We start from the raw sequence: 18,204 nt of genomic DNA on the forward strand, positions 1-18,204 counted from the left end.
CTTCACTAATCTGCCCTTCAGCTGAGGCAAAGACAACACTATGATGTAAAGTTCCATACAGACTCTTTGGTCTCAAAAACCTTGTCATTAAATTTAAGCAAGATCTCACAATGAATGTGTACAACTGTATTTCACCACATTAGAAGGGGCATGTATCAAGGGTGGTACTACCTCATCCTCACCATTGGTAACTTTCCAGTAATGGTCACCAGACAGAATCAGGATGGAGAACCCTACCCAAGTAACTTCTTTCTTATGCTCAGCACAATGCTCTTACCATAACTGAACAAACTTGACTCATATTAGAAAATCAAAAGGACCTCATATTCTGTACCCCGTGACAGTTCTCCAAATGTCACGCTAGTCAACTTACAGATACTTGAACTGAAACTAAGGCTGCACTGAACTGGAGGCACTTTTGTCCACTAGGCCTGCAGCAATTAGGACCTGCACAGAAGCATTTATCCAAGTTAATAGCAATGTAACATGTCAGTCTTTCCAGAGGTTTCATGCGACAACAGAACAGCAGAAAACAGATACAGGATGAGAACAGAATTTTATTTCTGCTGCAATGCCCCTGAATGAATTGTCTATGAACAGTCATCATACGGCTTATGCAGATAGGGTAGATGTTGGAGTTGATTGTTTGACCCTTTTGGAATAAGGATCCACTGACAGTAAGTCAATTACAAAGGTTATCGCAATGATATCTGTCATCAGAAATACAAACGTTCAACTTTAGTCAAAACTATGAAATGAGGGGACTGGAAATTAAATTGATGATTTTTATCAATGTCAGCCCCTATTTTAAAGCCCCTTCTAAATGACGGGGACATATGTTTGACTTAGAAGACTAAAAGGGCTTTAAGTGCATCCACGACTGTGGAAAGCAAGGATAATTTTTTGGAATTGCAATTGTGGGACAATGTTTGAAAACACACGAAACGATGCCGAAGTTTCCCATATGACAACATATTTATATCTTCATAGTCCAGGAATGTAGATGAACAAAAGCAGATGGATTACAAACAATTACAAATAAGTGAAGGTCAACAAGCTGGGAAACTTCATAAAAACCAAGTACTATTTTAGCTGATGGTAAACCAATACTTCAGAATTAATTGTTACTCCCTCAGGCCAAAAGTTTGGGAAATGGCAAAAAGGGAACGTACAGAGCTAGATGGAAGAACTTCATTTTCTACAATGCTTCCCATCTTCTTCTCTGTACCAGGATTCTTGCCCCCACCTTCTCATACTTTAGCTGCACGAATCAATCAGTGCTGGATCTTCTATACCAGAACCTGGCCCTATAGTCATCACTGCAGGTCATGAAACCAGGATTGGTAGGAGAGTGCACAATACAACGAACAATATTGTTGTGTCCAAGAGACAGGAGGTTCTTGCGTTCAGCCGTACGCGAGTCCCAGCAGCAAAGGCTTATTGTCCTTTCATCAGGGAGAAGCACATAATCTTCAGTATGGTTAAAGACAGCTTGGGTGCGATGTGTCTGTCTGCCACTCAATCCTGCTCCTAAATGGGAGGAAAGAAAACACAAATTCAAAGACTCGTCAATACTTTTTAATCTTTTATTTCATCTTTTTCCTTTAGTTGTAAGTAAAATACTACATTGTCTGTTAGTTATCCACCGTCCTTATTTGTGAATTACAACAAAATTTAGACTTCCCTCACCATATTGTACGGAACTAGCAATTTAAGATAAAGGCAATTTGGTTGAAAGAAACTCAATATATTCATTATAAAGAATAAGGAATGCAGTAAATGTATTTCTCAAACAGGACTGACTATTCAGGACAGAGGATTCCAAGTTCAGTCCTGAATCTGTGTGAACTTGTCACTCCACAATTGACCATTATCCTAAACCAAAGGTCCAAATTAAATGATCCTCCTCAGTATTGACAGCCAGTCCTGGGCAAAGGCAATTATAATGTGACCGACCAGGAAGGTTCTGGACATTTAGATATTAACAGCTTATTGCAATCTGTCTAACGCCATTCCTTGTGAAACTAACCCCAGCTGCCTGTCTGAATGTATCTTAATCCTTCAAGTATTGTTTTAGCCTAAAATAAAACCCAACCATATATTCAGAGATTAAAAAGTAAACTGGCTATTTTGGTGAATAATTGATGAACAATTATGCAATGTCTTCATTCTTTTCTGTCCTATACCCACAAAACGGCTTCTACTTTTGGCTTTTCTAATGACACAACGTGGAGCAGGGGAAACCGAGCAAGTTCCAAGTTGAATTCTTGGTCTGCGAAACTTAATTTAGTGGGATAAATGTAATTGTTACAAATAAGATCAGTGAAGGGAAAGCCAGCCCATTCTCAACTGTATTGCAAGAACTGCTGCTGTGAACACTAGGTGAAGACAAGGCAACTTGAACTGTAACTTCTCCACTTCTTTTGAAAAATTCAATGCATTTTTCAATAGTCCTTGTCTAGATTTGCACATGAAGAATGCAGGGGTTGTCTCACAGGTAGTTCTAGAGCCGCATGCCTCAAGGAGCCTGCTAATCCAGTGCTTGAAGCCCAGAAAATTCAGTTTAATTTAATCCCCAAGATGCAAATTTCTTATTCATTGTATTATCTACCTTAAATTTCACAAGGCTGGAGGCATTGGGAAGGCTGTCTTTAGGAGTTTTGCACCTCTGACAGTTAACTCCTTAGTCAAACCACCAAAATCAGCAACTTTAAGTGGTAAATGAAACTAAAATTTGCAAACATTCCATGGTAAGTTGCAGGGGTGACCAAAATAAAAGCTGACACTGAGGAACTACAGTTTCTATGAAACTGTAACTCGGTAATTTGGACGTGGATAAGAGAAAACTGGCGACAAAAATAAACTTTTTGATCATTCGGTGATTTCTGAAAAACCTCAACTTTTAACACCACCACTGAAAACAGGATGACTGGGTTGGCTGTGTAACACAGTAGAAAAGAATTTGAAAACAATTTTAACTTGATAATGAACAATTCTAGTTCAATGTTTCTAGTTTACTGTCTCACAATGCAAGATTGACTCAGTATACATCTCCAGTGTGCAATTCACCACATGGAACACACCATGTTCTAGTTTGCACCAAGTTAGTTGATTACAGCTTTTAAGTCTCAGAGTTAAATTAGTAGGGAACTTCCGCCAGTAAGGAGCTTCAATTAATTTCAGTGCCCAGGTCTAGGGATGATGGCATCACCTAGTGACCCTAACTTCTGATCCAGTGATCCCTGCTCAATGTGAATATCAACTGACATTTGCTAAGAACACTATCAGCTTTGGCGTGAAGTCTCACGCCTTAAACTCAGTGCTTTTAGACAAAGAGTAGTCAATTAGGTAAAGCACTAGGATGTGACTGGTGTCTATAAACAAAGCCCAGCAAACGTTTTCAGGAATGGGGAAGCAGAGGATGGATAGGGTAGTACAGTGCCACTGTGATTAGCACTGTTGCCTCGCAGCGCCAGGGACCCGGGTTCATTTTCAGCCTCGGGCCACCGCCTGTGTGGAGTTTGTACATTCTCCCCAGTTTCCTACGGGTGGTCCAGTTTCCTCCCACAGTCCAAAGATATGCAGGCTAGGTAGAGTGGCCATGCTAAATTGCCCATAGTGTTCAGGGAGGTGTAGATTAGCTGGGTTATAGGGGGATAGGTCTGGGTGGAATGCTCCGAGGTTTGGTGTGGACTTGTTGGGCCGAAGGGCATGTTTCCACATTGTAGGGCTTCTATGACAAAGTCAAGACAGCAGGTGAATGTGAATTTGCAAAGCATTTTGTTTCTTGGTTTCCGAGTAAGAACAATTATTATCTGAACCAAACTTCATACTAGATTTTCCTAATGCTCCATTACAAAGTTCCTGTGATGACAGGAGAAAGAAGGAGCAAAGCACAATTGCTGTGCTACATTGGTCTGACCACTATAAACTAGCAGGTGTCTGGGGGAAAAGGAAACTTTTCCTTGCCTCACAGATGGGCAAGCTGCTATACAGAGTTTCGAAACCCAGACTGAACCTAGATTTGCTGACTTGTTTAGTTTAAACAAACTCAAAATTGAATAGAAAAAGCACGTCTTGTGTAAATGTGAGCAGAACACAAAGTGCAAAAGCATGGCTTCATTTTAGTGACAAGGATACACACCATTTGGACTTCTTTCTTTTGTAGTGCTCTCAACTTGTAAATTTCCTTCGCAATTTCAAAGATTTGCAATCTATCAACATTCTAAGAGTTCTTCAATATCTTAAAGCTTAATGACATTTTAAGTGTGGAATTGTGAAAAGTTCAAAGCTACCAATTTTCACTGTTGGTGGAAAAGTAGATAAAATAGGGCAGTATTTCCTAGGAAAAAAACTTTTAAATTCCAGTATTCCACATAATGAAAATTTAAATTGACTGTTTGGACACATTCCTATTTATACTGTGTAAATAAGAAATTGCTTTCTGATTTCAAGAAAAATAATGATGAAATTTCAGCATGCATTTTCTTAAAGTGTTGGCAAATTTCCGTGTTTCCCATGTGATAATATTCAGTCAGGCCTAATTAAAGGAAGGACTTGCACTTATTTAGTGTCTTTTTGACTAAAGGCTCTCCTTGAGAACTTATCTAATCAATTCATTTTGTGTAGTCATTACTTCATTGTAGTGAAAATGCAGAAATCAATTTATAGGCAAAATTTTAAAAACTATAGTGGAATGCATGACTAGTTTGTATTTAGCACACTTCAGGGATGAATATTAGACAAGGCACAAGAAGAAATTTTTGCTCTTGTTTTCATAATGCCACACTATTTTCTACACCCACCTGTGAGAGGGCACACATCACGCTGGTTTAAAATTTCATCTGAAAAGCAATACCTGGATTAGGTCTCTAGAGTGTCTCTTGAACCTGTGATCTGATGACAGAGAATACATGAAATTTGCTTGTAATGCAATTTCTGTATCTGGCCTTGAGGATCCGGACATCTCCAAAGGGCATATATGTCTTGTATCACAACTACAACCTTCCCGCATTCCATCTAGCCTGAAACTATAATGTCCATATCTTATTCTCTCGCAAATAACACCATCCACCAATGATTTTTGTTCTCTCTGACCTTCACTGGCTTAATTCCCTGAAGTCAAAATTTTAAATTTCTCCTTAATGTTTAATTTCCTTCATCATCCTGTTCTGCTCCATTTTGGTAAACCTCAAGTCCTAATCCTGCTGAATTCCTTTGACTCCAAGACCCATGTATCCCTCCAGCTCTTTAGCCCATCACTGCTGGCATTGCATTCAGCTGCTCCTGCAGGAACCTCTTTGCCTCAGGATTTCCCTCACCTTTTTTTATTATCCTTAAAAGCTATATCTTTAACACTATATGAACACACATCTCCTCAAGTTGAATGTCAATTTCCAGAATATACTTGTGAAAAACATTGGGTCTTGTTAACTATATTAAAAGACATTACACAAATGTAAGCTGTTTTACTAACAATTAAATACATTTAGACATTGCCATTACTCTATTAACTACCACATTCACAACATGAAATTCCCCAGAGGTGGAAGGGGATCGCCTATGGCTCATTCATTTGCTGTTATATCCTTACATTTAATACCGCTGAACGAATTTCCCTTTTCGTTAAATTGTATTCTTATTAAAACTCATTTCCTTCCCCTTTTCCCTTCCCTATTTGTCACAATTTCCTTCCTCATTTTCTGTTTTCTTTCCAACTTTTCTGATCATTTTTATAAATTCTATACCTTTGCATATTCAACCTTCAGGCTGCTACTTTTCATTATAATCCAATAGCATGATAGATTCTTGAACAATCCTTCGAAAAGACATTGGCCACATGTTGATGAGTTGCTGTAGTGTATAAGTGGGCTTCCTCAAATTCCAAGCACCAGCCAGTTTACAGTGTGAAAAAACTGCAACATTTACCAGACCTACCTGTGCAGCTTCCCCATCTGCAGGTGCCAAAACAAAAACATCTTTACTGTTTTACCCAGATCTGTGCAATATTGCTAATCACCAAAGTCAGTCAGTACAGATTGACAAAAACATTTATGTTCACTTGTCACGGCCAAAAAACTTTCAATCTTCCTCATTCAAAAGGCAAATATTTGTGTTAGCATAAGATTCCCAAGTGACTGGCATACCTCTAATACTTTTGAATTATTTGTAACTTTTCAAATGTATCAAACAGCACAGCTGAGCTAAATTCTGTGACAATAACACGTAAAGAATTTCTAGCAGTGGAGTCTCTCCAGTAATCAATAGTAGAAAAAGCGCTTGGCATTTCTGCTTCTGGTGAAGAAACCATTTCAAACACAATTGATTCGCTTCCTGGCTGAGGTCAGAGATGCCAACATGTTCCTGATCTTTATGGCTCAGCACCATATTGGAAACTGCACTCATACAATAAGCCATCGGTCAGCTTGCTAACAATATTTTTTTGTTTGGGAGCTTGTGTTTTACAAACTTGTTGTATTTTTTGAGAATGCGACCAAGAAAATAGTTGAGGACAGTTGGGTAGACATTATCTACATGGACTTTTCTGTTTGTAGTTCGTGCAGGTAGCTTTATCGAATCCTAGATTTGGTTTGTAAACCACAGTTTTCATATTAAATGTTGCAGGCTGGGCCCTTTGGTGACATTCTGACCAAATGATGAATTGTTATGGTGTAATCAATCCACGTTGGAGTGACGATCATGAAACGATTAGGAAATAACATGACTCTGCTATGAAATGAGATAAGCTCAAACCAAAACTGACAGTGTTGCTTACTTTAAAAATGATCTAAATGATTCTCTAATACCGCAAGTCTCAGTTTATCAACAAATAAGGCAAAAACACCAAGGGTAGTCTTTTCCAAATCTCAACATCTACAGAATTCATACACTACAAAATAGCAACTAAAAAGAAACAAGGATAAACAGAATTGCATTTGGATTTCATGAACCAGATTACCTTAAATGATTGGCTGCGGATGCCCCAGTGGGTGCATTTTTAAATTTTCCTCCTTTGAAAAATGACTGCAATCTAGACATCTATTAACATAATCAATAAGCACGTGACTGTTTAAGATACACAAAATTAGTGATGTATTGTTCAAATACCATTGCAGAAAGCAAACAATAGTACCACTGTGAAAACAATGGCAGCCCATCCAAATTCTGAAAATGAACACAAAAGGATGGAATCTATTATCAGTTCTTCCCTTTTGTTCAGTGTAACAGAATTGAATAAAATTCACACATCACTTTATTTTATGGTGTCCAAAAAGAAAATAAATGTGACATGTAGTGTCACAGTACCGATTCTGAAGTTCAAAACTACAGTAATTTACTAAAAACCATAAAAGCATCATGTGCTCACATTCAGGAATTAGAGAAAACTAACACCAGGCGTCAATGAAACAGCTTCTTTCAGCACACAAATTATAGATTAGAGATTACAGCATGGAAACAGTCCCTTCAGTCCAACTCATCCGTGCCAACCCAGTTTTCCATATTAATCCATTCCAATTTGTCTGCATTTGGCCCATATCCCTCTAAACGTTTCCTATTCATATACCTGTGCAAATGCCACTTTAATGTTATAACAGGACCTGCATTTACCATTTCCTTTGGCAGTTCTTTCCGAGTACAAACCATCCTCTACACAAAAAGGTGACCTTCAGATTCCTTTTAAATCTTTCTCTTCACATCTTAAAATTATGTCCTCTAATTTTAAACTCCCCAACTCTAGGGAAAAGACTTTTGCTATTCATCTTATCTATGAATCCATAATTAATTAGGTCATTCCTTAACCTCCTGAAACAAGTCGCAGCTTATCCAACCTCTCCTTGTAAGCTCAAATCTTCAAGTCCCAGTAACTTCCTTGTAAATCTTTTCTGTATCCTCTCCAATTTAATAATATCCTTCATTTAATAAGGCAACCAGAACTGTACAGTGTCCTCATCAATGTTCTGAACAACCGCAACATGACATCCCAACTCCTATACTCAAAGGTAATGAAGACAAGGATGCCAAATGCCTTCTTTACCACTTCTGAATACTTGTGTCAAAATTTTCAATGAACTATGTACCTGAGCATCTAGGACTCTGTTCTACAACACCCCCCCGAGTCCTATCATTAATTGTGCTAGTCCTCCCTTGTTCGGCTTACCAAACTGCAACACCTAATCAAACTCCATCTGCCATTCCTCAGTCCATTGGTCCAACTGATCAAGATCCCACTATATGCTTAGATAATCTGTGTCACTGTCTACTATACCAACAATTTTGGTGTCATCTGCAAACTTACTAGCCATGCTTCTTATATTCTCATCCAAATCATTTATATAAAAGAAAAACAACAATAGACCCAGCATTAATCTCTGCAGGACTCTGCTGGTCATAGCCCTCCAGTCCAAAAAACAACCCTCTACCACCACCCTCTGTCTCCTACCATCAAGCCATTTTTGCATCTAATTTGCAAGCTCTCCCAGAACCCCATGATATCTAACTTTATTAGCCAGTTTACCATGCAAAATCTTGTCAAAGGTTTTACTAAAGTCCATGTAGATAACATGTACCACTCTGCCCTCAACTATTTTCTTAGTCACATTGTCAAAAAACACAATAAGGTTTGTAAGATATGAGTTCCCACACACAAAGCCATGCTGACTATTCTTAATTTGCATTAGCCATTGGGGACTCCATAGTTAGGGGAACAGATAGGAGGTTCTGTGGGGATGAGAGACACTCACAGTTGGTGTGTTGCCTCCCAGGTGCCAGGGTGCGTGATGTCTCTGATCGTGTTTTTGGGAACCTTAAGGGGGAGGGGGAGCAGCCCAAGTCGTGGTCCACATTGGCACCAACGACATAGGTAGGAAGAGAGACAGGGATTTAAGGCAGAAATTCAGGGAGCTAGGATGGAAGCTGAGAGCTAGGACGAACAGAGTTGTTGTCTCTGGTTTGTTGCCCGTGCCACGTGCTACGGAGGCGAGGAATAGGGAGAGAGAGGAGTTGAATACGTGGCTACAGGGATGATGCAGGAGGGAGGGTTTTGGATTCTTGGATAATTGGGGCTCTTTCTGGGGTAGGTGGGACCTCTACAAGCAAGATGGTCTTCACCTGAACCAGAGGGGTACCGATATCCTGGGGGGGAAATTTGCTAAGGCTGTTCGGGTGGGTTTAAACTAATTCAGCAGGAGGATGGCACCAAAATTGTAGTTTGACTATAGGAAAGGTTGAGAGTAGGGTGGTCCGAAATAAGGTTTCAGGGAAGCAAGATGGCACCGGCAAGCAAGAAGTTGGATTGAAGTGTGTCTACTTCAATGCCAGGAGCGTCCGGAATAAGGTGGGTGAGCTTGCAGCATGGGTTAGTACCTGGGACTTCGATGTTGTGGCCATTTCGGAGACATGGCTAGAGCAGGGACAGGAATGGTTGTTGCAGGTTCTGGGATTTAGATGTTTCAGTATGAACAGAGAAGACGGTTAAAAAAAAAGCCGGGGTGGGGGGGGGAGAGGGAGGAGGTGTGGCATTGTTGGTCAAGGACAGTATTACAGTTGCAGAAAGGATGTTTGGGGACTCGTCAACTGAGGTAGTATGGGCTGAGGTTAGAAACAGGAAAGGAGAGGTCACCCTGTTGGGAGTTTTCTATAGGACTCCGAATAGTTCCAGAGATGTAGAGGAAAGGATAGCAAAGATGATTCTCGATTGGAGTGAGAGAGACAGGGTAGTTGTCATGGGGGACTTCAACTTTCCAGAAACTGACTGGGAACACTACAGTTCGAGTACTATAGATGGGTCAGTTTTTGTCCAGAGTGTGCAGGAGGGCTTCCTGACACAGTATGTAGATAGGCCAACAAGGGGCGAAGCCACATTAGCTTTGGTACTGGGTAATGAGCCCGGCCAGGTGTTAGATTTGGAAGTAGGTGAGCACTTTGGTGATAGTGATCACAATTCTGTTAGGTTTACTTTAGTGATGCAAAAGGGATAGGTGTATACCACTGGGCAAGAGTTATAGCTGGGGGAAAGGCAATTATGATGAGATTAGGCAAGATTTAGGGAGCATAGAATGGGGAAGGAAACTGCAGGGGATGGGCACATTAGAAATGCGGAGCTTATACAAGGAAAAGCTCCTGTGTGTCCTAGATAAATATGTACCTGTCAGGCAGGGAGGAAGCTGTAGAGTGCAGGAGCCGTGGTTTAGGAAGGAGGTGGAATCTCTGGTCAAGAGGAAGAAGGCGGCTTATGTTAGGATGAGATGTGAAGGCTCAGTTACAGCACTTGAGGGCTACGAGGTAGCCAGGAAAGACCTAAAGAGAGAGCTCAGAAGAGCCAGGAGGAGACATGAGAAGTTATTAGCGGATAAGATCAGGGTAAACCCTAAGGCTTTCTATAGGTATTTAAGGAATAAAAAAATGACGAAAGTAAGATTAGGCCCAATCAAGGATAGTAGTGGTAAGTTGTGAGTGGAGTCAGACGAGATAGGGGAAGCGCTAAATGAATATTTTTCAACAGTATTCACTCTAGAAAACGACAATGTTGTCGAGGAGAATACTGAGATACAGGCTACTAGACTAGGTGGGATTGAGGTTCACAAGGAAGAGGTATTAGAAATCCTTCAGAGGGTGAAGATAGATAAGTCCCCTGGGCCGGATGGGATTTATCCTCTGGGAAGCCAGGGAGGAGATTGCCGAGCCTTTGGCATTGATCTTTAACTTGTCATTGTCTACAGGAATAGTGCCAGATGACTGGAGGATAGCAAATGTGGTTCCCCCGTTCAAGAAGGGGAGTAGAGACAACCCTGGTAATTACAGACCAGTGAGCCTTACCTCAGTTGTTGGTAAAGTGTTGGAAAAGGTTATAAGGGATAGGATTTATGATCATCTAGAAAAGAATAAATTGATTAGGGATAGTCAGCACTGTTTTGTGAAGGGAAGGTCGTGCCTCACAAACCTTACTGAGTTCTTTGAGAAGGTGGCCAAACAGGTAGATGAGAGTAAACTGGTTGATGTGGTGTATATGGATTTCAGCAAGGCGTTCGATAAGGGTCCCCACAGTAGGTTATTGTACAAAATGCAGAGGAATGGAATTGTGGGAGACACAGCAGTTTGGATCGGAAATTGGCTTGCTGAAAGAAGACAGAGGGTGGTAGTTGATGGAAAATGTTCATCCTGGAGACCAGTTACTAGTGGTGTACCGCAAGGGTTGGTGTTGGGTCCACTGCTGTTTGTCATTTTTATAAATGACCTGGATGAGGGCGTAGAAGGACGGGATAGTAAATTTGCAGACGACACTAAGGTCAGTGGAGTTGTGGATAGTGATGAAGGATGCTGTAGGTTGCACAAAGACATAGATAAGCTGCAGAGCTGGGCTGAGAGGTGGAAAATGGAGTTTAATGCAAACAAGTATGAGGTGATGCACTTTGGTAGGAGTAACCAGAAGGCAAAGCACAGGGCTAATGGTAAGATTCTTAGCAGTGTAGATGAGCAGAGAGATCTCGGTGTCCATGTACACAGATCCTTGAAAGTTGCCACCCAGGTTGACAGGGCTGTTAAGAAGGCATACAGTGTTTTAGCTTTTATTAACAGAGGGATCGAGTTCCGGAACCAAGAGGTTATGGTGAAGCTGTACAAAACTCTGGTGCGGCCGCACTTGGAGTATTGTGTACAGTTCTGGTCACCGCATTATAAGAAGGATGTGGAAGCTTTGGAAAGGGTGCAGAGGAGATTTACTGGGATGTTGCCTGGTATGGAGGGAAGGTCTTACGAGGAAAGGCTGAGGGACTTGAGGCTGTTTTCATTAGAGAGAAGGTTGAGAGGTGACTTAATTGAAACCTATAAAATAATCAGAGGGTTAGATAGGGTGGATAGGGAGAGCCTTTTTCCTAGGATGGTGACAGTGAGCATGAGGGGGCATAGCTTTAAATTGAGGGGTGAAAGATATAGGACAGATGTCAGAGGTAGTTTCTTTACTCAGAGAGTAGTAAGGGAATGGAACGCTTTGCCTGCAACGGTAGTAGAATCGCCAACTTTAAGTACATTTCAGTCGTCATTGGACAAGCATATGGACGTACATGGAATAGTGTAGATTAGATGGGTTTGAGATGGGTATGACAGGTTGGCACAACATCGAGGGCCGAAGGGCCTGTACTGTGCTGTAATGTTCTATGTTCAATCCTTGCCTCTCAGAATCCCCTCCAACAACGCCAGACTCACTGCTCTATAGTTCCCAGGCTTCTCCGTGCAAACTTTCATGAACAAAAGTGCAACGTTAGCCACCCTCAAGTCTTCCTGCACATCACCCGTGGCTGCAGATGATACGAATATATCTCTGAAATGGGCCCCACAATTTCTTTCCTAGCTTCCCAAAATCTCCTACGACACACTTGAGCAGGTTCTCGGAGATTTATCCATCTTCAAGCTCTTTAAGACTGCCAGCACCTCCTTTTCTGTAAAGTGTACAGCCTCTTTTAAAATGTTTCAGCTGAATTTACAGAAAAATAGCATTTTTAAACTGAATGGGTGTACTTTAAGCTCAATTGTGTAATACAGTCTCATCTATGAAACTATGATAAACTCTACACATAGGGATGAATAGAAAATTGGACAAGTAAGATTAGAACAAAGTAACAATTTTATGTATCATCTCTTAAGACTGTCTGCTGACATCTTGAAAATACTTAATAGAACTCTGGAGCTCACACTGCATTGCTAACAGGTAAGGAGAGTAATATTCAGTGTGCTTAGGCTTCTCAGACACCAAGTTCCATCAGGATGTTCCAGAATCTTAATCTATTTATTAGACCATTCTTAATATCTCTTCCTCTCCTCCCACTTCAGTTCAAACTCTGGAATCAATGCCTAGCATTAGCTATTCCCAGTCTACTGTCTTCTCTTTTACCCTTTCTAGCCTCAGGTCATAAAAAGCAGAACAACTAAATTCAATTACACGCACTAGCATGCAAGAAAAGAAAAACAAACAAAGAAGGTAGCCTTCTGTCCTCAAAGGCATCGGGTATTCAATGTGAGCCAGCCATAGTTAAAATTTCAGTCCACAACTGAACTTTGATTAGCTTTTCTTACCTGTGTATTTGACCATTGTACGGCCAGTTGATATTTCCCACAGTTTCACAATAGAATCCTTTCCACTTGACAAAACATACTTCGAATTTCGTGAGAACATAATGGAGCACACCTCTGCACCATCATGTGCTTTTTCATAGGTTGTGATGCAGCGATTCGATACCCCATCCCACAGCTTAATGTTGCCATCTTTGCTGCATGTCACGTACATGTTGGCACTGGGATTGTAGCTCACAGCACAGACAGCATCTGTGTGCTGATCACGAGGATTGCTTGACACAAAACACTGGAAGGTATTGACATCATACAATCGCAGAGTGGGGTGCTGCGTTCCCACTAGAATGTAGTCTCCGGAAGGGTGAAAGGAGATGGAGCGGAGCATTTCTGCTTCCTAAAAACATATAAAAAAATAAGCTGCAGAGATAATGATAATTAATTTCCCCCTTTGTTTCCTGCCGATGCCAGAGAGAAAAATTGAGTCAGGCCGCCTTCTCCTAATCATTATCAGTGACTCTGTGAGAAAAGTGTACACAGCTGAGGACAGGGTGGGTTTGCTTGTAATGCTCACAGTTCATCAGACTAGAGGGTCAATCATGGGAACTGGCCATTCAGACAGGTACTGGAATGCTTCCATCATCTGTGAAGCCAAACTTCAAAAATTCAGTGGTCTGGGAAGTGGAAAGGGACAACTATCAGTCTAACTTCAATGGTAGTAAAGCTTCTAGAAACAATTATTCAGGAAGGAATCAGAAGAAAAAGGTGGGTTAATTAGGAACAGTCAGCATGGATTTCTAAAGGGAAAATCACGTTTAACTAATTTGCTGGAGATTTTTTGAAGACGTGACAGAAAGGGTCAATGAGGGTAACACGGTTGATGTGATATGCATAGTTTTCCAAAAGGCGTATGATATAGTGTCATACCACAAACTTGTGAAGAAAGACATAGGTGACGGTATAAAAGAGACAATAACAATGTAGGTACAAAATTGGTTGAATGATAGGAAATGGACAGCAATGGTCAAGACATTTTTCAGGCCGGAGGAAGGTTTGATGTGGAGTTCCCCAGAGGTCAACATTGGAGCCTTGCTTTTCTTGATGTATATTAATGAACTGGGTTTTGATGCACAGATGACAATTTCACAGTTTGCTGATGACACAAGAATTGAAACATATGTAAACTGTGAGGACAGTATGGAACTCCAAAAGAACATTGACGTAGTGGAGTAAATGGATGGGTGGCTGATGAGGCTCAATGCAGAAAGTGTGAGGTGATGCACTTTGGTAGGAAGAACAATTCTAAAAGGAGTGCAGGAGCAGTGGGATCTAGGAGTAGAGGGCATTGGATGATTACTTATAAAGTCATAGAGTGCAGAAACAGACCCTTCATTCTAACTTGTCCGCACCAAACAGACATCTCAATCTGATCTAGTCCCATTTGCCAGCATTTGGTCCATATACCTCTACACTCTTCCTATTCATATACCCCTTTTAAATGTTGCAATTAAACATGTCTCCATCAATTCCTCTGGCAGCTCATTCCATACATACACCAACCTCTGCTTGAAAAAGTTACTTGGTTAGAACAATCATGCAAATGAATAGAGAAAAAGCAGTAGATTGGGACAAGATAATGATGCTATTTGAGGAACTGGTGCAGGCACTATGGACTAAGTGGCCTCCTTCTGCACCATAATAATGCTGAGATTCCGTAAACAGAAGGAAATTTGAGTGTGGAAATGTCAATAAGATTAGCATCTGGGTGTTAAGAAAAAAAAAGTGTATTTATATGGCATTAGAAATTTCAAAGTCCACATTATATTTGAGGTGCGGTCACTGCTGTTAGATAGGCTGATTTGGGTATAATCATGAACTACAAACAGAATATGATTAAGTAGCCAGATACCATGTTTTTTTGTAGTGTAGGAGAAGCAAAGAAGATTGGACAGACATGTGGGATAAAGCCATGCCATAGGACTTTTAACTTCTGTCTGAGCAAGGAGATAGGACCTCAAGTTAGTAGAAGGCTGTGCTTTAAACAGTACAGTGCTGCCTCACAATTGCACTGGGGTGGGAATCTACAATACATGTTTAGGTCCACAGTTGAACTTGAACACATACTTTAAAATCAATAATACCATCAAATGACCCACAAATTTTGATCTCTAACCTGAAGGTATTTGAATGCTCTTTTGGCAGAAGGCTTGGAATAGTCAAAAAGTTTCAGTGTGTAGTCTTTTGAACCTGATGCCAGTATCTGTTCTGTGGGATGGAAAGCAAGGCAGGTAACCTCATCTACATGATCATACAGTGTGCGAATTACTGGATGGTTTTCCATATTCTGTTGTGCTGTCTCATTCATCATCACCTGTGTAAAACAACAGTTAAAATTTATTGCAAATAATTTGACTTTTCTATTGCTGTTGACCAACATATGCTAGCAACAGTGACTTCACTTGTTAAGTTCTTGTCTCTTAATTTAATATAAATTAAAACTGGATAAAATGACATCATTCAGTCACAGAGACCAGGAAATAGTTAGAACAGTCATGAACAGTGAATAAATCAGATTCTGACCAAATTAATTTGTTTTTAACAGAACAAATCTATATTGTGCACAGTGCTTTTGGTCAGAGTGCCCCCTTGCTGCTTTTAAAGTGCAGTACAGAATTTCACAATGGCGTATTGCTTGCAGAAGTAAAATAACTACTTCTTAAATGATTGTTTAACTTGAAAGATGCAAACATCTGTTCATCAACACATCTGTAAAGATTGCTTTAATTATTTCTAATACTACCAGAGACCTACCAATGCCACCGAACTGAGAGTTAACAGCTTTGGGAGAAAAAAGTCATACTTCATAATTGGATTAAATTCTTGCAAAACACTTGTGATCATTTTACTGTTGTACCTCAATGGGCATAGCACTCTTTGCTAACATCCTCTCCGTATCCAGAATCTTGATAGATGCATCAGCAGACCCTGTAGCAATCAGCTGTCCATCTCGGCTATAGGTGGCAACACGGCATGGCCCTTTATGTGATGTTACATAGCATGTCTCATACTCAGCGGCCTCTGGGGACATAGTCTGAACATCAGCATCAAATTCCATGTCAATGCCTGTACCAGGAGCCACAGTGTCTGACCGTCCAATAGCATACTGAACAGTGTTGTCATCATTTTCCATCCCTGTAAGTAACAGTCATGCTTGAATAAAAGAGGCACAGTTGGTTTAGAGCTAAAGCAAAGCAAAATTTACAGCATGAATTTAGAATGTCAATACATAGTTCAGAATTACAACTTAGAACTTTCTGAACCCTCATAAAAGATCTATTCAGTCCTCCTCTCTTTCCTGATCTCTAGCACTTCGGTTGATAGATTGGCCATGTATCATTGATTCGCATTGGTATAAGTGTAAATATTTTCCAATCACCCTGCTCAGAGACGTTATGAGACATCTCTGGAGCAGATGTGACTCAAACCCAAGCCTCTTAGCTCAAAGGTAGGGGCACTGCCACTGCGCTAAAACAGCCCACCTGATGTAAATGTAATTCATGCTCCAAAATCTGTGCTGGGTTGGTGCTTATTTAAAGACTTTTTTTAAAAAAAAACAGAAATTAACAACTCAAAATACATTTAACATAATAACATACCTCAAATGTGCCACCAAACTATGTAGAAATACCAGAATAGGTGTCCACAAAATTCAGAGGTAAGTATTAAGAAGTATTCTAAAGGTTGTAAGAGAGGGTTTTATAGGTAGGGAAGCTTGAGAGACTTACAGAGCTTACAAGCCAGATGAAGACACCCCAATGGTACAGCAATTAAAATCAAGAATGTACAAGAGACTAAAATTGGAGAAAAATTGGAGATGAGGAAGAGATAACAGAGATTGCAAGAATATAGAACTGGGATATTTGAGAACAAGCTATTAGGAATGTGTCTATCTTTAATCCTTCCAAAATGTGATCATCATTATGTATGTTCTATAATATGAGTAGTTCAGTAAGTAACTAAACCACACGTAAGAACACTAGAAGTAGGAGCAGCAGTAGGCCAATCAGTTCCTCAAGGCTATCATGCCATTCAAAAGATCATGTCAGTTCTGCCCTAGGCCTCAACACCTCTTCGATATCAGCTCAGCATAGCCATCAATTCGCTGACATTTCAAAAATCTGCCTCTTAAAATATTCGCACTGTGTTAGCCTCCTTAACTCTCTGTGCGAGAGAATTCTTGATACTCACTACCCGCAGAGAAGAAATTATTTTGCATTTCAGTTTTTAATAAATGTCCCTTATTCTGTAATTATGTCCCCTACTTGAAATCCACCCAATAATGGAAACAACTTCTCAACTGTCAAGCCCCTTTAGAACCTCATTATGTTTCAATAAGTTCAGATCTCTTACTACTAAACTCTTAGTAAATAGCCGATTTAGCTGTCTTGACAAGTGAAATTCAACATTAAGAGGTAAGGGGTGAATGTGTTTTGTTAGGACAAACATGGATATAAAATAAAGGATACAATTCTAAAGGGTTGAGAGAACTGGGATATTTGTGGATAGAGCATTGAAGGCAGAGAGAGCACTTATTAAAGTATACAGTGTCCTTGTCTTACTAAGCAGGGCTATAGGCTACAGGAGAAAGGAGGTGATGTTGAACCTGTATAAGCCACTGGTAAAATCTCAGCTGGAGTATTGTGTACAGTTGTGGGCACCAGGTTTTACGAAGGATGTGAAAGCATTGGAGTGAGGGGAAGACTTCCTAGAATGGCTCCAGAAATGAGAGACTTCAGTGATGAGGATAAATTGGAGAAGTTGGGAACTGTTCTCCTTGGAAAGGAGAAGGCTGAGAGGAGATGTGATAAAAGTTCTCAAAATCGTGAGAGAGCTGGATAGATAGAGAAATTGTTCCCATTTGTAGAAGGATCAAGAACGAGATGCTGCAGTGTCAAACTAATTTGTAAGAGAAGCGAGGGTGTTGTGAGAAAAAAAAAATTGTTAGTGAATGAAATGGACTGGTTGGAAATGTGCTGGAGGTAGATTCAATTGAAGCATTCAGGGCAACTTTGGGTGATTATTTAAATAGAGATACAGCGGTTGCTCAGAGAAAGTAGGCGCAGAGCTCACTCAGAGGGTGGG

The 18,204-nt window shown here is 40.3% G+C and overlaps 1 protein-coding gene across 6 annotated transcripts in view; it reads right to left on the reverse strand.

Moving 5' to 3' along the window:
* Positions 1-539: 539 nt before the first annotated feature.
* cstf1 (cleavage stimulation factor, 3' pre-RNA, subunit 1) overlaps positions 540-18,204 on the reverse strand; it is a 37,113-nt gene continuing 19,448 nt past the window's right edge. For 5 of the 6 annotated variants that reach the window (XM_059652851.1, XM_059652852.1, XM_059652850.1 and 2 more), the window contains exons 3-6: positions 15,977-16,254; positions 15,236-15,433; positions 13,069-13,459; positions 540-1,530 (exon numbers count right to left, since the gene is read on the reverse strand). In XM_059652851.1, the coding sequence (XP_059508834.1) occupies positions 1,271-1,530; positions 13,069-13,459; positions 15,236-15,433; positions 15,977-16,254 (1,127 nt within the window). In that variant the 3' untranslated portion in view covers positions 540-1,270. Of the gene's footprint in view, positions 1,531-13,068; positions 13,460-15,235; positions 15,434-15,976; positions 16,273-18,204 lie in introns of all 6 variants that reach the window. The other variant, XM_048550442.2, reaches the window with a different exon arrangement.

The sequence above is a fragment of the Stegostoma tigrinum genome, chromosome 19, assembly GCF_030684315.1.
Source record: "Stegostoma tigrinum isolate sSteTig4 chromosome 19, sSteTig4.hap1, whole genome shotgun sequence".
Classification (NCBI taxonomy): domain Eukaryota; kingdom Metazoa; phylum Chordata; class Chondrichthyes; order Orectolobiformes; family Stegostomatidae; genus Stegostoma; species Stegostoma tigrinum.